The 24,124-nt window shown below is 42.9% G+C and overlaps 1 protein-coding gene across 1 annotated transcript in view; it reads left to right on the plus strand.

Moving 5' to 3' along the window:
• The window catches only part of LOC121540526 (BMP/retinoic acid-inducible neural-specific protein 3-like), an 85,997-nt gene extending 68,932 nt beyond the window's left edge, over nucleotides 1-17,065 (plus strand). The window contains exons 5-9 of the mRNA XM_041849461.2: nucleotides 7,186-7,291; nucleotides 7,688-7,924; nucleotides 12,884-13,106; nucleotides 13,825-14,167; nucleotides 15,002-17,065. Coding sequence (XP_041705395.1) covers nucleotides 7,186-7,291; nucleotides 7,688-7,924; nucleotides 12,884-13,106; nucleotides 13,825-14,167; nucleotides 15,002-15,790 — 1,698 coding nt within the window. The 3' untranslated portion in view covers nucleotides 15,791-17,065. The remainder of the gene's footprint in view (nucleotides 1-7,185; nucleotides 7,292-7,687; nucleotides 7,925-12,883; nucleotides 13,107-13,824; nucleotides 14,168-15,001) is intronic.
• Nucleotides 17,066-24,124: the final 7,059 nt, after the last annotated feature.

The raw sequence follows: 24,124 nt of genomic DNA on the forward strand, positions 1-24,124 counted from the left end.
TCGGGCAGAACTATAGTGTGTAGTTATTTACAGTGCATTCGGAAAGTATTCAGACCCCTTTACTTTTTCCACATTTTGTTACGTTACAGCCTTATTCTAAAATGTTAGTTTTTTTCCCTCATCAATCTACACCCCATAGATTTTTAGATTGTTTTGCCCCCCCCGGAAATATCACATATCAAATCAAATTGTATTTGTCACATGCGCCGAGTACAACAGGTGTAGACCTTACCGAGTCAATGTGCGGGGGTACAGGTTAGTCGAGGTAATTTCTATGTGTAGGTAGGGGTAAAGTGACTATGCATAGATAATAAAACAGCAAGTAGCAGCAGTGTAAAAACAAAGGGGGGGGTCAATGTAAATAGTCCGGGGGCCATTTGATTAATTGTTCAGCAGTCTTTTGGCTTGGGGGTAGAAGCTGTTAAGGAGCCTGTTGGTCCTAGACTTGGCGCTCTGGTACTGCTTGCCGTGCGGTAGCACAGAGGACAGTCTATGACTAGGATGACCGGAGTCTTTGACAATTTTTTGGGCCTTCCTCTGACACCGCCTAGTATGTAGGTCCTGGATGGTAGGAAGCTTGGCCCCAGTGGTGTAGTGGGCTGTGCGCACTACCCTCTGTAGCGCCTTACGGTCAGATGCCGAGCAGTTGCCATACCAGGCGGTGATGCAACCGGTCAGGATGCTCTCGATGGTGCAGCTGTAGAACTTTTTGAGGACCTGGGGACAAATCTTTTCAGTCTCCTGAGGGGGAAAAGGTGTTGTCGTGCACTCTTCACAACTTTCTTGGTGTGTTTGGACCATGATAGTTTGTTGGTGATGTGGACACCAAGGAACTTGAAGCTCTCAACCTGTTCCATTACAGCCCCGTCGATGAGAATGGGGGCGTGCTCAGTCCTCTTTTTTTTCCTGTAGTCCACAATCATCTCCTTTGTCTTGGTCACGTTGAGGGAGAGGTTGTTATCCTGGCACCACACGGCCAGGTCTCTGACCTCCTCACTATAGGCTGTCTCATCATTTTTGGTGATCAGGCCTACCACTGTTGTGTCGTTCGGCAAACTTAATGATGGTGTTGGAGTCGTGCTTGGCCATGCAGTCATGAGTGAACAGGGAGTACAGGAGGGGACTGAGCACGCACCCCTGAGGGGCCCCATGTGTTGAGGATCAGCGTGACAGATGTGTTGTTAACTACCCTTACCACCAGGGGGCGGCCTGTCAGAAAGTCTAGGATCCAGTTGCAGAGGGAGGTGTTTAGTCCCAGGGTCCTTAGCTTAGTGATGAGCTTTGTGGGAACTATGGTGTTGAACGCTGAGCTGTTGTCAATGAACAGCATTCTCATATAGGTGTTTACTTTGTCCAGGTGGGAAAGGGCAATGTGGAGTGCGATTGAGATTGCGTCATCTGTGGATCTGTTGGGGCGGTATGCGAATTGGAGTGGGTCTAGTGTTTCCGGGATGATGTTGTTGAAGTGAGCCATGACCAGCCTTTCAAAGCACTTCATGGCTGCCGACGAGAGTGCTACGGGGCGGTAGTCATTTAGGCAGGTTACCTTCGCTTTCTTGGGCACAGGGACTATGGTGGTCTGCTTGAAACATGTAGGTATTGCAGACTTGGTCAGAGAGAGGTTGAAAATGTCAGTGAAGACACTTGCCAGTTGGTCCGCACATGCTCTGAGTACACGTCCTGGTAATCCGTCTGGCCCCGCGGCCTTGTGAATGTTGACCTGTTTAAATGTCTTGCTCACATCGGCTATGGAGAGCATGATCACACAGTCTTCCGGAACAGCTGGTGCTCACATGCATGCTTCAGTGTTGCTAGCCTTGAAGCGAGCATAAAAGGCATTTAGCCTGTCTGGTAAGCTCGCATCACTGGGCAGCTCACAGCTGGGTTTCCCTTTGTAGTCCATAATAGTTTGCAAGCCCTGCCTGTTTGATGGTTTGTCTGAGGGCATAGCGGGATTTCTTATAAGCGTCCGGATGAGTGTCCCGCTCCTTGAAAGCGGCAGCTCTAGCCTTTAGCTCGGTGCGGATGTTGCCTGTAATCCATGGCTTCTGGTTGGGATATGTAAGTACGGTCACTGTGGGGACGACATCATTGATGCACTTATTGATGAAGCCGGTGACTGAGGTGGTATGTTGCTCAATGCCATTGGATGAATCCCGGAACATATTCCAGTCTGTGCTAGCAAAACAGTCCTGTAGCATAGCATCCACGTCATCTGACCACTTCCGTATTTAGCAAGTTACTGGTACTTCCTGCTTGAGTTTTTGCTTGTAAGCAGGAATCAGGAGGATATAATTATGGTCAGATTTGCCAAATGGAGGGAGAGCGAGAGCTTTATATGCGTCTGTGTGTGGTCTAGAGTTTTTTCCCCTTTGGTTGAACATGTGACATGCTAGTAGAAATTAGGTAGAACGGATTTGTTTGCCTGCATTAAGGGCCCCGGCCACTAGGAGCGCTGCTTCTGGATGAGCATTTTCTTGTTTGCTTATGGCCTTATACAGCTCATTGAGTCCGGTCTTAGTGCCAGCATCGGTTTGTGGTGGTAAATAGATGGCTACGAAAAATGTAGATGAAAACTCTCTTGGTAGATAGTGTGGTCTACACTTTATCATGAGGTACTCTACCTCAGACGAGCAATACCTCGAGACTGTTTTAATATTAAACATTGCACAACAGCTGCTATTGACAAATAGACACACATACCCACCCCACATCTTACAAGACGTAGCTGTTCTGTCCTGCCGATGCACGGAAAACCCAGCCGAATGTATGTTATCCGTGTCGTCGTTCAGCCAAGACTCAGTGAAACATAAGATATTACAGTTTTTAATGTCCCGTTGTTAGGAAACTCTCGAATGGAGATCATCAAGTTAATTTTCCAGTGATTGCACTTTGGCCAATAGAACAGATGGTAGAGGCGGGTTACCCACTCGCCGACAAATTCTAACAAGGCACCCCTAACTCCGCCCCCTCTATTTCCATCTTTTCTTCACGCTAATGACAGTGATTTGGGCCTGGTCTCGGAGAAGCAGTATGTCCTTCGTATCGGACTCATTAAATAAAAAATATTTGTCCAGTTCGAGGTGAGTAATCGCTGTTCTGATAAGCAGAAGCCCTTTTCGTTCACAAGAGACAGTAGCAGCAACATTATGTTCAAAATAAGTTACAAACAATGCGAAAAAACACACAAAACAGCACAGTTGGTAAGGAGCCCGTAAAACGGCAACCATCCCCTCCTGCGCCATTATACTGATTTATACAAGAATTCAGACCCTTTACTTAGTAGTTTGTTGAAGCTTTTTTTGGCAGTGATTACAGCCTCAAGTCTTCTTGGGTATGACGCTACAAGATTGGCACACCTGTATTTGGGGAGTTTCTCCCATTCTACTCTGCAGATCCTCTCAAGCTCTGTCAGGTTGGATGGGGAGCGTCGCTGCACAGCTATTTTCAGATCTCTCCAAAGATGTTACATCAGGTTCAAGTCCTGGCTCTGGCTGGGCCACTCAAGGACATTCAGAGACTTGTTCCGAAGCCACTCCTGCATTGTCTTGGCTGTGTGCTTAGGGTCGTTGTCCTGTTGGAAGGTGAACCATTGCCCTAGTCTGAGGTCCTGAGCGCTCTGGAGCAGGTTTTTATCAAGGATCTTTTTGTACTTTTCTCCGTTCATCTTCCCTCGATCCTGACTAGTCTCCCAGTCCCTGCCGCTGAAAAACATCCCCACAGCATGATGCTGCCACCACCATGCTTCACCTTAGGGATAGTGCCAGGTTTCCTCCAGACATGATGCTTGGCTTTCAGGCGAAAGAGTTCAATCTTGGTTTCATCAGACAAGAGAATCTTGTTTTTCATAGTCTGAGAGTCTTTTAAGTGCCTTTTGGCAAACTCCAAACGGGCTGTCATTTGCCTTTTACTGAGGAGTGGCTTCCGTCTGGCCACTCTACCATAAAGGCCTGATTGGTGTGGTGCTACAGAGATGGTTGTCCTTCTGGAAGGTTCTTCCATCTTCACAGAGGAACTCTGGAGCGCTGTCATAGTGACCATCGGGTTGTTGGGCACATCCCTGACCAAGGCCCTTCTCTCCCGATTGCTCAGTTTGGCCAGGTGGCCAGCTCTAAGAAGAGTCTTGTTGGTTCCAAACTTTCTTCCATTTAAGAATGATGGAGGCCACTGTGTTCTTGGGGACCTTCAATGCTGCAGACATTTTTTGGTACCCTTCCCCAGATCTGTGCCTCGACACAATCCTGTCTCTGAGCTCTACGAACAATTCTTTCAACCTCATGGCTTGGTGTTTGCTCTGACATGCACTGTCAACTGTAGGACCTTTATATAGACAGGTGAGTGCCTTTCCAAATCATGTCCAATCAATTGAATTTACCACAGGTGGACCCAAATCAAGTTTTGGAAACATCTCAAGGATGATCAATGGAAACAGGATGCACCTGAGCTCAATGTCGAGTCTCATAGCAAAGGGTCTGAATACTTACAGTCCCAGTCAAACGTTTGGACACACCTACTCATTCCAGGGTTTTTCTTTATTTCTACTATTTTCTACATTGTACAATAATAGTGAAGACATTAAAACTATGAAATAACATATATGGAATCATGTAGTATCCAAAAAAGTTTATATTTGAGATTCTTCAAAGTAGCCACCCTTTGCCTTGATGACAGCTTTGCATATTCTTGGCATTCTCTCAACCATTGGCAGTTATGTTTTTTATTTTTAATACATTTGCTAACATTTCTAAAAACATGTTTTCGCTTTTTCATTATGGAGTATGGTGTGTTGATTGATGAGTGAAAAAAAATATTTAATCAATTTTAGAATAAGCCTGTAACGTAACAAAATGTGGAAAAAGGGAAGGGATCTGAATACTTTCCGAATGCACTGTATATTCATCTATTTTGAAATGTTTCTTACCCTACACCCGAAAATGTACATACACCATTTGAAAATAGGAAAGAAAAACCTTCCATATCCTTCATGTTGCTATATAGTGACAGTCACAGCTGTTTCTGACGGAGGAAACTATGAATATCAACTATCAAAGCTCTCTATTACCTCAACCAGAGGGCTTGTTGCGAGGTCAGACATTTCTATCACGGCAGAGGTAGTCACTCCTGATATAGCAAGACGCGTTGCTTTGTCTGTTCTGTTGGGAGTAACTTTAGTAGTGTGTGTGTGTGTATGTGTGAGCGCCGGCTTTCATTTTTCAAAGGCAGGTTGAGCAGAGGGAATGATTGACAATTTCCCTGACTAAATCAATGGTGATATCCCCACCTGACCCAGGCCATGGTTGGCAGTGTGTCTGCAGAATGATGAACAATGAGAAAACGTTTCTCGGCAGCGGGGCTCTCACAACACCGTGAGGATTCATATTTATTTCCACTCAGAACATTATTGCATTATGTTCCCATTATGGCAGCATTGAATTTTTTATGTTTCCGCCCTGCTACTCAATCGATTGCTGTCTTTTTTGTCACAGGTGCACTGTATGCCAGCAGTCTTAAAGATACAATCTGTACCATTAATTTCCAGTCTAAAGTCCTGCCCCTGCACTTGCCAGTGAGTCTTGGGCAATTGTAATGGTGGTTATGACATATTTCAAATAACCTTCTTTCCTCATTTCTTCCTCATCTTTGCTTCATCAAGCTACTGTATCATAGACCTATCAATATCCTTACCCTCTAGTGGTCATGAAGAAAAGCAGAAGCAGAGAAAGAGAAAAAGAAGCTCAATAGAGACTGTACTGGAACAGCCTCTCTCTGTGCTACATGTGAAACCCCTCCCGCAGCAACACGTCGATACAGCTGGCCAATAATAAGCATACCAGAAGAATGTATCTGCAATGAAAAGCAGCTGCTATCCATAGAGTAAATGGATTGCCGTGCTCATCAGTCAATGTTGTGCCTTATGGGCTATCATATATGGCATATCAAGTAATGCTCTTTTATAGATTAAATATTCAAGTGTCCCAAAACATTGTTCCTCATTTCCTCACAGTCTTATCAGCAGTAAAACCCCATATGAAGGAAATGTGTGATTTACAATGTGCTGTAAACAATAATGGCAAAATCATTGCACACAGATTCTCCCCTTCCCTGATTTGCATATTCTATTCATTTTCCTAGACACCCAGGTTTTGCTGGGTTCAGGGTTTGATTGAATAGCTCCAGAAGTTTCCCTATATACAGTATTAGCCTCAGGTCTCTCTCTAGTTTTTCCCTCTGTCAGCACTGGGATTGTGTTTGATTGAGTAACTGATGGACTGACCCTTGTTTTCTCGCCACATCCATCTGTCTATCCCCCACCAACTGTCCTGTGACAGGCCAGACCTGGGCACATCTCTGGGCTGACAACGCTGTTCCACTCCTACAAAGGGAGAAAAATGGCAATCAATTAGGAGCTCTCCACCATGTAACCTCAAACAGAAACAGAAAGAGAAAAGATATCTCATGTTGCAAATGAGGGAGAAAGGAAAGGATGATCAGGTCTGGCAGAGATGGTTTGCCAGGAAAAGGTCAGGAGAGATGTCTCAGTCAATACGACAGAAAAGGCCTATCATGGCTGAGTTGTTAGAGGCCATCCTTCAACACCACTCTGATGTTTCTCTTTTCTTTGAGTGGGAGAGAATAAGAACAGCAACGCTGCCATTTTCTCTGTGGGTGCATAAGAATGCTTGTAATGAAGGAATGCATGTAATCAATTCAGTGTCGTCTGTGGGTGGTAGGAAGGAGAAAGAGAGCAGAGGAGAGGAGAGGGCGTACTGTAAATGTACTCTACTTCTGTGCAATGTTCTGCATCTCTCTGCTAGCCGTGATTCAGTATCTACTCAGAGCTGTGGGTGATGGTTATTAAGGTGCCTGTGTAATGTGTGTAATAGGGGCTCGGCTCTAGGGGCACAAGAAGAAGGGGCACAGGAAGCAGTAAACCATGGCTGAAAACTCATCTCACCAGGGAACATACATTCTCGTCACTTCATTGCATTTTCCCAGCAGAGAGCAACCTCGCTCAGAAGTGTTTCCTTTGGCATTATGTGTCTCAGTAGTGGGGTTTTATCAAATATTTGTTGTTTTATATTTCATTTAGGCATGCTGATGTCATAGTACGGCAAAGCATACAAATGTTGCTGTGATGTTATAAGGAATGTGCATTAAAAGCATTGTGTGTTTGTTGTTGCCCAGGTAACGGAGACCCGGACAGGCCCTCTCGGATGCAGTAACTATGACAACCTTGATTCTGTCAGCTCTGTTCTGGTTCAGAGTCCGGAAAACAAAGTCCACTTGCAAGGTCTGTTTTTTTTTTGGGGGGGGGATTACGTATTCCCATAATGTAAATCCTGTACACCATTGTCACACTCTATACCAGTGCTTTGGAATCAACCACAAAAAAAAGCTACAAAAAAATAAGAAAATGTGAAATATGGTTTATAGCACTTCCTATCATAAAGTCTCCTACAATAGTATCTTCAAAGAGATCCACACATCCCATGACAACGATTGTATAGAGTAAAATACAGTTATTGGTCTGCTCTTACATTGTTAGTGTAGGAAGGCTAACAACTACACTTGAACTGCCTTGTGATTCACTCACTATAAATCACAAATTGTTGTCCTCTTATACAGTACCATAACAGTACACCTTAATGGTGGTTTTAAATCCCGGCTATGTTGTGTTGTTTCACAGGCCTGCAGGTTATCCTGCCAGACTACCTGCGGGACAGTTTTGTCCAGGCTGCTCTCAGCTACATCGCCTGTAACGGGGAGGGGGGCTTCATCTGTAAGGACAATGACTGCTGGTGCAAGTGTGACCCCAAGTTCCCAGAATGCAACTGTCCCTACATGGACATCCAAGCCATGGAGGACAGCCTACAGAGGATCACTGAGACATGGGGGACACTTTACAAGGAGTTTGAGGACTCAGGTGAGGACAAACGTTTTGGAACCTCTTTGATCTTTAGATGTTGAAACTATTAAACTTTTACGTTGATATATGAAGTGTCCAGTGCAACTCAGTCGACATGCAGCATTTTCAAAATGTCTTCAGCAAGCTTAGCTCTAAACTTAGTTGTTGTGCATGCAGTTGATAGTTTATAAATTAATATGTGGACAATCTTTGGATAGTTTTTGTACGGGACTATATGAGCTGACTAAAAGTGTTTTATCATATGTCACGCAATTAAAGGTGGAGGGCCGTTCCTCAGTGTGTACCCCAGACGTTATGATTTACGGTGTAAACCGTAATGAGTTACAATGAAACCTGGGGGACATGGCACACGGTCTATGTACAACAAATCACAACCTGATAGGATTGGATAAAAAAATAAACACATTCTTTCATAGGTAGTTTACAATATGTCTCGAGCAAATTAATCATCCATGAAACACATTTATTACCAGACCAGCGTTTTCACGTCGCCGTAGTAACAGCGTATGAATGAGAGCACTTAACATAATGTTGGGGTATTATTGCCTCTCTAGGTCACCCTGTAGTGGCCATGATTGCTGAGGTGAATTCAGAATGGATGAGCCTTTTTTCTCTTCAAATGTTTTTGGTGTGTGAAATATCTGTAAGTGCAATTACTTTCAAAGTTGATGTTTTAAGAGCAGGGAGGAGGGGAGAGTGCAGGCGAGTGCCAGGAATAAAGAGTTTCTCAGGTGTGGTCGTAAACGTGTCCTTCGGTAAAGGATATCAAAGACGTTTCAACATTCAGCTCTATCAGCGGAATGGGATGCCAGCAGGAAGAACGTAAACCTAGAAACATAGAACATGGTAGTACTGGAACCAATGACATTGTTCTCCATTACCCTTGAGGAATGTGGCAACATGCATGAAGTGATCTTATGCTCTTTTTTTTTAAACATACAGAAAAAAGGGTTCCAAAAGGGTTCTTAGGCCATCCCCATAGGATAACCCTTTTTTGAATCCAGGTAAAACCCTTTTTGGTTCCAGGTAGAACCTTTTTGGGTTCCATGTAGAACTCTCTGTGAAAATGGTTCTACATGGAACCCAAAACAGTTCTACTTACGTTTCTTCTATGTTTTTTTAAAAGGGTTCTCCTATGGGGACAGCCGAAAAACCCCTTTAGGTTCTAGATAGCATCTTTTCTTCTAAGAATGTAGGACCAAACAGAATCTGTAGGGGAAAATCCCAATTCCTTTATAATAATACTTTTCATAAGCAGATTTGTTTAATTCTTTATTTATTTTTAAGATATAAGGAATTGCTTTAGTAAGGTCATATCACGAATCATTTTGCTACTTGATTTTGAATTTTAAGACCCCTTTCTGCTAGCCCATACAAATGCATTAAATAACATATTCACTACATGGAACAGATAGTCCCCCCAAAAAAATCGAAAGGAAGCTTGTTCTGAAGTGTCTGTCCTATATCTGAGAGATATAAGAAAGATCAGGAAACTTTTGTTATTATGTATTTATCCCCTTATATTTGGCACTAAACAGTCTCCATATATACTTCCATTAATTTTTACTGGTACTGGGGGACCTTCAGACAAGTCTTGTGAGGCCTGTGGGCGTCCTAGAGCGAAACAACCGGCATGTACATTTTCGTGAGAGTCTCACCTTTATTAGTGTGTAGCCCAAACTGTTCGGACACTACAGACAGAAGTTGGCAGATATGCTGTACCGACTTCCGACGAGTCCCATGACGCTTCTGGGCGTCCCAAGACGGAGAACACCATCGTTTTATTGAGAGTCTTATCTTTCCATAGAGGGGTCATAATAGTTTGTAGGCCAAACCGTTTGGATGCTACAGACGATTTTGTGAAAAGACCGATTTTCAGTATGTCTCATTGTCTGACAAACACCACTCTAGCTCTGTCACTTTGCATCGCAGATGCATACGTGTTATATAGGCAGATGTGGTGGATTGAGACGCATCCAATGGCTTAAATTGACGGATTGACATGGGGATTTTTTTATCATGCTAATTAGATTTCTGCGGGGGGCGCAGACATCAACCTTAGGGGGTGTTGTTAATACCCTCAAACACCAAGTTAGGCATATCTAATTTCCAAATAGGCCATCAGTACTGTCAATCGTGAATTATAATTAATCACGTTTTACCAGTGATATGTCCAAACTGCATGCCTGCCAATCGTTTGATCTCAATCAGTTCCATGGGAATATGCATTTAGATCTTCTTGAATTACCTGTTTCGTAAGTGAATGAAAGCAGATGATGTTAACAAACTATTACCCACTGGGCACACACTGGTTTAATCAACATTGTTTCCATGTCATTTCAATTAAATTGCGTTGAACCAAAGTGGATAGTAGTGGATAGTAGTGGGTAGCCTTTCTTGTAGGCCTATTTTGTTTCAATCAAAGCATAAATACTGCCTAATGGTGCACGCTGTAGAGTTTTAGCCACATGAGGAAAAATAAATGTGAGTATTCAGCTTCAGATAAGAAATGACTGAGGTGTTTTTGGTGTAACATATTATGCTGTAGGTGTCTATGCTACAGTATGCTATTATATTCGGTATGTAAAATACTAATTAATCAGTGTGTGATCTTCGAGACATTTATTCAGCTTTGATCTAACTTTAGGCCTACTAAATGAACACCATTGTGAGAAGTGATAATCTTCCATTTGTAATAATAATCATAATACATTATGAGAAGGACTATTAGGCGTAGGCAACATATCTTGATGAGGGTTATTTTAAGAGATTTGAGCGCCTTCGAATCGTGGTGCTGAAAGGACAGCGCCATAACCAAGTGGTCACATATCGTTCTGGGTTCCATTGCGCAGGAGGGGTTCTGTGGAGTTCCATGAACATCAGGGCAGACACGCTGTGAATTTGGATCCTAGATCTTGTTGGTGTGATGATAAGGTGGATGAGTTTTGTCTGCATACGTAATAGAGGTGGTGCATTTCTGTAAGCTACAGTGGGGTGAACAAGTATTTGATGCACTGCCGATTTTGCAGATTTTCCTACATACAAAGCATGTAGAGGTCTGTAATTTGTATCATAGGTACACTTCAACTGTGAGAGACGGAATCTAAAACAAAAATCCAGAAAATCACATTGTATGATTTTTAAGTAATAAATCTGCATTTTATTGCATGACATAAGTATTTGATCACCTACCAACCAGTAAGAATTCCGGCTCTCACAGACCTGTTAGTTTTTCTTTAAGAAGCCCTCCTGTTCTCCAGTCATTACCTGTATTAACTGCACCTGTTTGAACTCGTTACCTGTATAAAAGACACCTGTCCACACACTCAATCAAACAGACTCCAACCTCTCCACAATGGCCAAGACCAGAGAGCTGTGTAAGGACATCAGGGATAAAATTGTAGACCTGCACAAGGCTGGGATGGGCTACAGGACAATAGGCAAGCAGCTTGGTGAGAAGGCAACAACTGTTGGCGTAATTATTAGAAAATGGAAGAAGTTCAAGATGACGGTCAATCACCCTCGGTCTGGGGATCCATGCAAGATCTCACCTCGTGGGGCATCAATGATCATGAGGAAGGTAAGGAATCAGCCCAGAACTACACGGCAGGACCTGGTCAATGACCTGAAGAGAGCTGGGACCACAGTCTCAAAGAAAACCATTAGTAACACACTACGCCGTCATGGATTAAAATCCTGCAGCGCACGCAAGGTCCCCCTGCTCAAGCCAGCGCATGTCCAGGCCCGTCCGAAGTTTTCCAATGACAATCTGGATTATCCAGAGGAGGAATGGGAGAAGGTCATGTGGTCTGATGAGACAAAAATATAGCTTTTTGGTCTAAACTCCACTCGCCGTGTTTGGAGGAAGAAGAAGGATGAGTACAACCCCAAGAACACCATCCCAACCGCGAAGCATGGAGGTGGAAACATCATTCTTTGGGGATGCTTTTCTGCAAAGGGGACAGGACGACTGCACCGTATTGAGGGGAGGATGGATGGGGCCATGTATCGCGAGATCTCCTTCCCTCAGTAAGAGCATTGAAGATGGGTCGTGGCTGGGTCTTCCAGCATGACAACGACCCGAAACACACAGCCAGGGCAACTAAGGAGTGGCTCCGTAAGAAGCATCTCAAGGTCCTGGAGTGGCCTAGCCAGTCTCCAGACCTGAACCCAATAGAACATCTTTGGAGGGAGCTGAAAGTCCGTATTGCCCAGCGACAGCCCCGAAACCTGAAGGATTTGGAGAAGGTCTGTATGGAGGAGTGGGCCAAAATCCCTGCTGCAGTGTGTGCAAACCTGGTGAAGACCTACAGGAAACGTTCGATCTATGTAATTTCAAACAAAGGTTTCTGTACCAAATATTAAGTTCTGCTTTTCTGATGTATCAAATACTTATGTCATGCAATAAAATACAAATGAATTACTTAAAAATCATACAAAGTGATTTTCTGGATTTTTGTTTTAGATTCCATCTCTCACAGTTGAAGTGTACCTATGATAAAAAATTACAGACCTCTACATTTTTTGTAAGTAGGAAAACCTGCAAAATCGGCAGTGTATAAAATACTTGTTCTCCCCACTGTAAGCACTTGGACAGTAGGGCGAGTTCAAGTGAGTTGTACATGAGCCCCAAGTCCATAACAAACTGTTTTGAGGACAGATGTTTTAGCAACCCCTGGTAGAGTTTTCTGTCTGTGGCTGTTCTTGTTATGGCAGATTTGACCTGCTCAAAGTGATCAAGCCTCTGACCGACGGGCCTCTGCACACACGCCTACAGTTATTCAGCATTTGTGCCACCAACAGAGAGAGAGGACAGGGAAGAAAACACAATTTTCCTACCTAAAGCCTGCTATAGCCTACATTTCTATTTAGTTTGTCATTCTTTTGTTTTAATTGAATTTTTGTGGTATTACATAGTATTCAATCACCTTTTAATTTTTTCTCTCTTTCTGACAGATGAGTTCAAGACCTTCCTGACGAGGCTACCGCAGAACTTCTTCCTGAACGTGACAACGATCCAGCACCTGTGGTCGTTGGATGGCGTGTTCCAGTGGCGCTACGAGCAGCTGGAGAACAGCATGAGAGTGCTCTTCAGACGAGCCCAGAGAGTGGTGTTCAAGCTCTTCAGCCTCAGCAAGAGGTGTCAGAGGCAGCCTCATATCCGTCTACCCAGAGAACGGTGAGAGAGTCCCGGTCTGCTCCCACATTACACCTCTTACCACTGAGCCCCAATTACACTTTAATCACCCATCCAGGAAGCTGATAGCGATCCTCTCCATCTCCCCATGTGTGAGTGGGAGTAACAGGAAGCAAGCCAAGCAGTGTTTATCTACGTTATTACTGCCACTGTGAGGAAAATGTAAAGCACTATACTTTTTTTGTGACAATAGACTGTGAAGAGACGGAGAGAGGGCAGCCAAATTCTAATCTTTATTTCACTAATTGGTATTTTGACCAATCAGATCAGCTCTGAAAAATATCTAATGTGAAAAGATCTGATGTGATTGGTCAAAAGACCAATTAGTGGGAAAAAGATCAGAATTGGGCTACTTGTGTGAACGCAGCCTTTGTGCTCAAACTTTGACCATTAGTCCAAATTATGCAGTTTTGCTTTCTGCATGTCTATTTCACAGTAGAAGCAATAAGTTTATCTCTCTTTGTAAAGATTTCTTACAATATTTTTCAAAAAATTATTTTCAGAATGCATTAATGATATATGTTTGTTTAAATTAACTCACACATGCATTATTATTTCCTAGTAAGAGTAACTGTTACTAAGTACAATCGTGCAGATTTTTAAAAAACAATAAACCAATTAAATTCACATCCATTTTCATTCACATATTGTATTGCCATCCTATTTTATATTCCATTGTGTCTCTCTGTCTCCGTCCCAGGCCCCAGTCCTACTGGCTGAGCCACTTCCAGTCTCTCCTCTACTGTTCTGATAACAACCAGCTGGGTTCCTTCTCTGAAGAGCTCCACAGCTGTACCTGCAGCTACGAGCACAGCCCCTGCCAGCTGTCCCCGCCATGTGCCATCGGAGAGGGCCCCGCCTGCGCAGCCTGCGCCCTAGACAACCACACCCGCTGTGGGAGCTGCAACCCTGGATATGGCCTGACCCAGGGGGCCTGCAGAACCATGGTGGCTGACTCTACAGAAAACTACCTAGGCTTTGAGACAGACCTACAGGACCTGGAGCTGAGATACCTGCTACAGAGGGCTGACCGTAGGCTGGAGGTAAATATAGTGCCTTCAGAAATTAATATGTTTCTCACCCATCTACACAAAATACCCTATAATGACAAAGTGAAAACATGTTTTTTTTGCAAATGTATTGAAAATGAAATACAGAAATATCTTATTTACATAAGTATTCACACCCCTGAGTCAATACTTTGTAGAAGCACCTTTGGGAGCGATTACAGCTGTGAGTCTTTCTGGGTAAGTCTCGAAGAGCTTTCCACACTTGGATTGTGCAACATTTGCCCATTATTGTTTTCAAAATTCTTCAAGTTCTGTCAAATTGGTTGTTGGTCATTGCTAGACAGCCATTTTCAGGACTTGTCATAGATTTTCAAGTAGGGTTAAGTCAAAACTGTAACTCGGCCACTCAGGAACATTCACTGTCTTCTTGGTAAGCAACTCCAGTGTAGAAGTGGCCTTGTGTTTAGGTTATTGTCCTGCTGAAACGTGAAATCATCTTCCAGTGTCTGGTGGAAAGCAGACTGAACCAGGTTTTCCTCTAGGATTTTGCCTGTGCTTATTTCTTATCCTGAAAAACTCCCCAGTCCTTAATGATTACAAGCATACCCATAACATGATGCAGCCACCACTATGCTTGAAAATATGGAGAGTTTTACTCAGTAATGTGTTGTATTGGATTTGCCCCAAACTTAATACTTTGTATTCAGGACATAAAGTAAATTGCTTTGTCACATTTCTTGCAGTATTACTTTAGTGCCTTATTGCATATAGGATGCATGTTTTGGAATATTTTTATTCTGTATGGTCTTGAGAAAGTAGATAGACTCATTGTTCTGACAATTTAAACAACCATGTATGTCCTTCCAGGTCCATGCCATCTTCATCAGTAACGACATGCGACTGAACAGCTGGTTCGACCCGTCCTGGAGGAAGAGGATGCTGCTGACGCTGAAGAGCAACAAGTACAAGTCCAACCTGGTCCACATGCTGCTGGGCGTGACTCTCCAGATCTGCCTGACCAAGAACAGCACCCTGGAGCCCGTCCTCACCCTCTACATCAACCCCTTCGGAGGCAGCCACTCTGAAAGCTGGTACATCCCTGTCAGTGAGAACAGCTTCCCAGACTGGACAGCCACCAAACTGGACCTTCCCCTGGAGTGCTTCAACTGGACCCTGACGCTGGGCAACAAGTGGAAGACCTTCTTCGAGACTATCCACATCTACCTGCGGAGCCGGATAAAGACGCAGGGCGGTGGAGGCCCGGCGGGGGCAGTGAACGACAGCCTCTACTATGAGCCATTAGAAATGCTGGATTCTTCTCAGAACCTGGGCTACATGAAGATCAACAGCATCCAGGTGTTTGGCTACAGTATGCACTTTGACCCAGAAGCGATCCGCGACCTGATCCTGCAGCTGGACTACCCATACACCCAGGGTTCCCAGGACACGGCCCTGCTGCAGCTGCTGGAGATCAGGGACCGGGTCAACCGACTGTCCCCTCCAGGTCAGCAGAGACTGGACCTGTTCTCCTGTCTGCTCAGACACCGGCTCAAACTGACCGCCAGTGAGGTGGTCCGCATACACGCCTCGCTGCAGGCCTACAGCAACCGCCTGCCCAACTCTCTGGATTACGAGACCACCAAGCTGTGTAGTTAACAGTCACTAGGGGACGACTGGGGGACGTTAAAGATAAACGGCTACAAGGGGAACTATTGAACAGCTGAATGGCGTACTGGTACAGTATTTTGGGTTTCAGTGGTTTCTTGATTCCCTGGATTACAAGACCATAAAACGATGTACTAAATGGAGCAGTTGGATGAAAAGGACAACTGAATTATATAGTTTGGCTTTCAGTTGTGTGGCGACTCAATGACTTGGGAGGTGCTGATAGCCGGTGCTTTTTGGTCCAAAGAAGTCACACGCAAACTTTGACATCCGTAAACAAAAGCAGATCTAGAAATTGAAATATTTAATACTCTCTCTCCACATCCATTTGACCATCTTGTTTAAATTCAACCCTTCTCATTTATACAGTATATACTGAAACCAACTGGAGGGAGATTTTAAGAAACATGGTACAGTCTATTTGTTTTTATCTCTTTTATATGTTATTTTGCTTCAGTGATCGTGCACTTTCCATAACAACCAGAATACAGTGGTGTCAGTCAGTCAGTTTTGTAGATAACTTGTTATTAAAACATAATGGATTAACAACTGGGGATATTATTTGTCAAACTTACTTAGAGCCGAGGAACAGCTGTTATCACATCTCATTGTAAGACATTTAACACATTAATCGCAGGAATTGAAACCACTTAGTAACTGAGTGAATGAAATTAAACATGATAGAGTAGTTTGATCAAATCATTAGGAACCTCTATTATTCTCATTGATGTGGTTAGTTTATGGCTTGTGACCACACTTCTCCATCCTAATTGATTAGAAGACTCTAACACACATACTACAGATGCAGAAAGAAGTGAACAAAGCTGAGTTTACCATAAGACTGGTTCCATTTGGGTCACGGCTAGAAACCCACAGGGTGTTTTTTTATTTTTTTTATCTGAAAGCAGATTGAATTGGAGCAGATCAGACAACACTCCAACTGCCCTCTAGAACCAGGAGTGATGCCCCTCTACTTCACTGGGCCACAGATCCATACCTACAGTATTAATGTCAGGACTATAAGGTGTCAGATCTCATTTACTAACATGGCCGTGTCTCATGGCATGGCTGTCCAACAGAGCAGATGAGGGAGAGGTCAAACACCTATGAAGGTCAACAGCTGTAACCTCCATTTGTCTGCTCCTCTTATCAAATCCTTCTCATGTCAGAAGCTAAACTCCAAGGAAGGTAACATGGTTGAACAAGGGTTGATGCTGCGGTGTGTGTTGGATGTACACAACCGGTCAAAAGTTTTAGAACACATACTCATTCAAGGTTTTTATTTTATTTTCACTATTTTCTACATTGTGGAATAATAGCGAAGACATCAAAACTATGAAATAACACATATGGAATCATGTAGTAACCAAAAAAGTGTTAACATATTTTAATATATTTTATATTTGAGATTCTTCAAATAGCCAGCCTTTGCCTTGATTGCAGCTTTGCACACTCTTGACATTCTCTCAACCAGCTTCAACTGGAATGCTTTTCCAACAGTCTTGAAGGAGTTCCCACATATGCTGGGCACTTGTTGGCTGCTTTTCCTTCACTCTGTGCTCCGACTCATCCCAAACCATCTCAATTTGGTTGAGGAGGCCAGGTCATCTGATGCGGCACTCCAATACTCTCCGTCTTGGTAAAATAGCGCTTACACAGCCTGGAGTTATGTTGAGTCATTGTCCTGTTGAAAAACAAATGATAGTCCCATTAAGCCGAACCAGATGGGATGGCGTATCGCTGCAGAATGCTGTGGTAACCATGCTGGTTAAGTGTGCCTTGAATTCTAAATAAATCACAGCAAAGCACCAGCAAAGCACCCCCACACCATAACACCTCCTCCTCCATGTTTTACGGTGGGAAATACACATGCGGAGATCATCCGTTCACCCACAACGTTCCTCACAAAGACACGGCGGGTGGAACCAAAAATCTCCAATTTGGACTGCAGACCAAAGGACAGATTTCCACCGGTCTATTGCCCATTGCTCGTGTTTCTTGGCTCAAGCAATGCTCTTCTTCTTATTGGTGTCCTTTAGTAGTGGTTTCTTAGCAGCAATTCGACCATGAAGACCTGATTCACACAGTCTCCTCTGAACAGTTGATGTTGAGATGTGTATGTTACTTGAACTCTGTGAAGCATTTATTTGGGCTGCAATTTCTGAGGCTGGTAACTCTCATTAAATTATCCTCTGCAGCAGAGGTAACTCTGGGTCTTCCATTCCTGTGGCGGTCCTCATGAGAGCCAGTTTCATCATAGCGTGTGATGGTTTTTGCAACTGCACTTGAAGAAACCTTCAAAGTTCTTAAAATGTTCCATATTGACTGACCTTCTTGTCTTAAAGTAATGATGGACTGTCGTTTTCTTTGCTTATTGAGCTGTTCTTGAAATAATATGGACTTGGTCTTTTACCAAATAGGGCTATCTTCTGTACACCCCCCTACCTTTTCACAACACAACTGATTGGTTCAAATGCATTAAGAAGGAAATAAATTCCACAAATTTAAGAAGGCACACCTGTTAATTGAAATCCATTCCAGTTGATTACCTCATGACGCTGATTGAGAGAATGCCAAGCGTGTGCAAAGCTGTCATCAAGGCAAAGGGTGGCTGTTTGAAGAATATCAAATATAAAATATATTCTGATTTTTTTAACACTTTTTTGGTTACTACATGATTCAATATGTGTTATTTCGTAGTGTTGATGTAGTTACAATGTAGAAAATAGTAAAAATAAAGAAAAACAAGTAGGTGTTCTAAAACTTTTGACCGGTAGTGTATACCTGAATTTCAGGCTGTTCTTTGGATGCAAGAGTGTCAGATATTGGAGAATAACAACTTTTTCAAAACAGGTAGAAAATGGCCACTGTGAAGAGATGAAAAAGGTCCTGGTTGTCTCTTTGGTCATTATAATATCATTATTTCCCCAAAAATCATCAGTACACTCTGCCCACCTACTCCTGGTTAACACGTCCCATTAGAGGTGAGACAGAGAACAGACGAAAACTTTACATCCCATCATCTCACATCATCCCTCCAACAAATTAAACCTTTCCCCTCACTAAGTACTTGAGCTAGGGACGCTGGAGTAAAAAGGAAAAACAGGGCGGAAAATTCATTCTGTCTGCCCATTTATTCTTCCTGAGGAAAAAATGAAAAGATCCCCACGTAGGTGACTATATTTATGATGTTTAACAACCCTCTGCTCGTTCTGCAAATTACCAGACTCAGTTCTATAGCCCATCCTGGTGCTGCTGAGGTGGCTGGCCATAATTCATTATTGTGAGCTTGTAAATAGTTTTTATTCGTGCTGTGGAGGCCCGCCGTGTCCGTTATGAGACACTGAGTGGGCGGAGGAGAGGCAAGGCTTTGATGAAGGAAGGTCTGACCTTTACTGAGATGTCAATCAAAAGTGTCATATAATAAATTAGCTCATGTACTGTATGGCTGTCCTATTGCAACCTGATTGCGTACTTTTATGCGTTTACTGTTCATAACGCAGTTCTTTTTCTAAACTGAACATGTCTTAATAAGACATGGCTGCCCATAGAAGAGAGACATTTAATTATTCTGAAATAGGTCATTATGATGTTATGATAAATGTAAAATAAATATGTGTTACACTGTCACAGACACAATCATAACATTTGCTACACTGACCAATGTTCTTGCACTCCACATAATACCATGTTGGAAACACATTCACACATTAAATTATACAGTCAAGTAATTTAGCATACTTGAAGTTCTTATGGAAGATCAAAGAGAGTAATAATGAAGTGAATGGTGCTGCTTGGTCTGTTAAATTGAAAATCGTTTAAAAAAAAATTTTATTAGTCCACATAATTATGATGATGCCACATCATCCGCATCACCATGATGATGCTAAATGCATTTTGCATCATCATGATGATGTGGCCGGAGACACTTTGCTTCTTGAAAGTCCAATATCTTCAAAACTTGACTGCTGACATGCAAAACATTTTGGGACTGTATCAACAGTGGACTAAAGAAGAACATACTAAAATATAGCTTTTGAGTGGATTTTCCCTTTAATGCATAGGCTGCGGGGCAACCATTGTACTGTGACACAGGAAGTAAGATCCTAGGTTTCTCTTTGAAAACACTTTCCCCTCGTGGGGACCTTGCAGTTAACTGGGAACAGCAAACACAAGAAGAGGCAAAAGGTAACCGTCGTCGGCCGATAAATCAATAGTCTGCTTCATTACCTGGGAGAACAAAAGGCTCTGCAGAGAGATCGATAATTCCTCTGAGGAGGCTCATCTGGCATTTTGTCCCCCCTCCGATCCCCCTTCCCGCCACCTGTCCCCCGGACTAGACGAGACTAGATCAGCACCCATTACTGAGATGGCAGTTTCCGCCCGGCACGGTTTGTATAATCACAAATCAATCCTGACTTTTAGTTCCAACGATGATGCATTGTAAAATGACATTAGTTCAGGTGTCTGGCTAGCGAACGCCATTGCTTAGCCACTCAGGCTGTGAACACAAAACCCTCAGCCGTGAGGAGAACAACAAATTACATAGCTCAGGGATTCTTGAAGGTTGGGACAATCCTTTTCCAGCAGGGAAACTTTATTTTTTAGTTTAACATTTTTTGATTTTGTTGCATTATTTGAGAGAGAAAAAATTAATTAGGGGAATTTTATGAAGGGGAAAGATTTGTTTTCGGAATTTCCTAAATATGCTCAATATTATTCATTTCCATGTCGGCTCTACGCCAGGAAATGTCTGGAGCAAAGGATTCCAATTTCAAACTCTTCAAAACAGTGTTTAAAATGATAATAACTGGCAATAATGAATATTAACTAATACAAGGATATTATGTAGCATCTTGCAGTAGACCTTTCTGACTTAAAGGAATATTTATCTAAAAACTGTGATCCCTAAAAAAATGGTGGTTTGTGGTTAACTCCGTCAAATTGGTCTAAACTCCTGAATTAATCATGAATGAACAGGGTCAGCTACACCATAAGGACCACTTCTCCATGTCCTCATTACATATAGTGCAACAAGACCACTCATGGTCTGTAAAGTTCTCTACTTTTGATAGATTTAAACAAACAATACTGAAATCACCATTGTCACATCCATAAACTTGTCAACTCCATCTCCCTGGTAGATTAAGGTAGAATTAGAAACTAAACTGCTACTTTTTATACCACTTGAATGAAGAAGAAAACAATATATTAAACTCTGTAAAACATCAAATCTGACCGATTTTTGTCTAACGTCAACTCCGTCAGAGTGCTGTAAGATCTGATAAAATGTTTTTTATTGGGCATTTTCAAATAAATCATTTTCTATTTAGAGGCAAAATATGTCTGTTTTGAGTATTTGTTGTCAACTCCGTCAGTGGCTTGTCAACTGTAGTGGAGCGGGTTGAAAGCTTAATGTTCCTCTGTGTCCAGATCACTAAGGAATTATCATGGTCCACACACACCAACACAGTCGTGAAGAAGGCACGACAATGCCTCTTCCCCCTCAGGAGGCTGAAAAGATTTGTCATGGGCTCTCAGATCCTCAAAACGTTATACAGCTGCACCATTGAGAGCATCTTCAGCTTCTACACCCAAGCTATGAGATTGCTAAATAGTTAGTTAAATAATTAATCAATGGCTACCCGGACTATCTGCATTTACCCTTTTTGCACTAACTCTATTGGCTCATTACATACGCTGCTGCTACTGTTTATTATCTGTCCTGATGCCTAGTCACTTTATCCCCACTTACAGTGCCTTCAGAAAGCATTAACACCCCATGACATCTTCCACATTTTGTCGTGTTACAGTCTGAATTCAAAATGGATTAAATATATTTTTTCTCTCAACCATCAGCACACAATACCCCATAATGACAATATTGCTAATTGATTGAAAAGTAAATACAGAAATATCTAATTTACATAAGTATTCAAACCACTGAGACAATACATGTTAGAATCACCTTTGGCAGTCTTTCTGGGTAAGTCTCTAAGAGCTTTGCACACCTGAATTGTACACTATTTGCATATTTATTATTTTTAAATTCTTCAAGTTGGTTGGTGATCATTGCTAGACAGCTATTTCCAAGTCTTGCCATAGATTGTCAAGACGATTTAAGTCAACACTGTAACTACAGTCATGGTCAAACGTTTTGAGAATGACACAAGTATTGGTCTTCACAAAGTTCACTGCTTCAGTGTTATGTGTCAAAGGCGTCAGTGAAATGCGGTGGGCGAAGTCAAACGCAGGACACAGACCTGATCAGAAAACGTACTTTACTAGAAAGTAATCTGAGAATACACAATCTCCACACAGGGAGGAAATAACCCGCACACTAACGACTGCCGATAACAATAACAATCACACACAACACACAGTGTAAGACAGAGGGTTAAATAGGGAAGACAATACTATATAATGAGAAACAGGTGTAACCAATCAAGACAGAACAAGTCGAACATAGAAACATAGATCGGTAGCAGCTAGTACTCCGGTGACGACGAACGCCGAAGCCTGCCCGAGCAAGGAGGAGGGGCAGCCTCGGCTGAATCCGTGACATTATGAGATATTTTTGTCAGATGTTACTATGGTATACTAAAGTATAATTACAAGCATTTCATAAGTGTCAAAGGCTTTTATTGACAATTACATTAAGTTTATGCAGAGTCAATATTTGCAGTGTTGACCCTTCTTTTTCAAGACCTCTGCAATCCGCCCTGGCATGCTGTCAATTAACTTCTCGGCCACATCCTGACTGATGGCAGCCCATTCTTGCATAATCAATGCTTGGAGTTTGTCAGAATTTGTGGGTTTTTGTTTGTCCACCCGCCTCTTGAGGATCGACCACAAATTCTCAATGGGATTAAGGTTTGGGGAGTTTCCTGGCCATGGACCCAACATTTCAATGTTTTGTTCCCCGAGCCACTTAGTTATCACTTTTGCCTTATGGCAAGGTGCTCCATCATGCTGGAAAAGGCATTGGTCGTCACCAAACTGTTCTTGGATGGTTGGGAGAAGTTGCTCCCGGAGGAAGTGTTGGTACCATTCTTTATTCATGGCTGTGTTCTTAGGCAAAATTGTGAGTGAGCCCACTCCCTTGGTTGAGAAGCAACCCCACACATGAATGGTCTCAGGATGCTTTACTGTTGGCATGACACAGGACTGATGGTAGCGCTGACCTTGTCTTCTCCGGACAAGGTGTTTTCCGGATGCCCCAAACAATCGGAAAGGGGATTCATCAGAGAAAATGACTTTACCCCCAGTCCTCAGCAGTCCAATCCCTGTACCTTTTGCAGAATATCAGTCTGCCCCTGATGTTTTTCCTGGAGAGAAGTGGCTTCCTCGCTGCCCTTCTTGACACCAGGCCATCCTCCAAAAGTATTCGCCTCACTGTGCATGCAGATGCACTCACACCTGCCTGCTGCCATTCCTGAGCAAGCTCTGCACTGGTGGTGCCCCGAACCCGCAGCTGAATCAACTTTAGGAGACGGTCCTGGCGCTTGCTGGACTTTCTTGGGCACTCTGACGCCTTCTTCACAACAATTGAACCTCTCTCCTTGAAGTTCTTGATGATCCGAAAAATGCAATCTTACTATCAGCAATATCCTCGCCTGTGAAGCCCTTTTTGTGCAAAGCAATGATGACGGCACGTGTTTCGTCACAGGTAACCATGGTTAACAGAGGAAGAACAGTGATTTCAAGCACCGCCCTCCTTTTTAAGCTTCCAGTCTGTTATTCTAACTCAATCAGCATGACAGAGTGACCTCGTCAACACTCTCACCTGTGTTAACGAGAGAATCACTGACATGATGGCAGCTGGTCCTTTTGTGGCAGGGCTGAAATGCAGTGGAAACGTTTTTTGGGGATTAAGTTCATTTTCATGGCAAAGAGGAACTTTGCAATTAATATCAGTTCATCTGATCACTCTTCTTAACATTCTGGAGTATATGCATATTGCCATCATCAAAACTGAGGCAGCAGACCATGACAATTAGTATTTGTGTCATTCTCAAAACTTTTGACCACGACTGTGGACCACTCAGGAACATTCAATGTCCTCTTCGCAAGCAATTCCAGTGAATATTTGGCCTTGTGTTTTAGGTTATTGTCCTTTTGAAAGGTGACTTTGTCTCCCAGTGTCTGTTGGAAAGCCGACTGAACCAGGTTTTTCTCTAGGATTTTGCCTGTGCTTAGCTCTATTCCGTTTTTTTTTTTTTTGCTCCCCAGTCCTTGCCGATGACAAGCATACCCATATCATGATGCAGCCACCACCGTGTTTGAAAATATGAAGAGTGGTACTCAGTTATGTGTTGGATTTGC

This window comes from Coregonus clupeaformis, chromosome 26, assembly GCF_020615455.1.
Source record: "Coregonus clupeaformis isolate EN_2021a chromosome 26, ASM2061545v1, whole genome shotgun sequence".
Taxonomy (NCBI): Eukaryota; Metazoa; Chordata; class Actinopteri; order Salmoniformes; family Salmonidae; genus Coregonus; species Coregonus clupeaformis.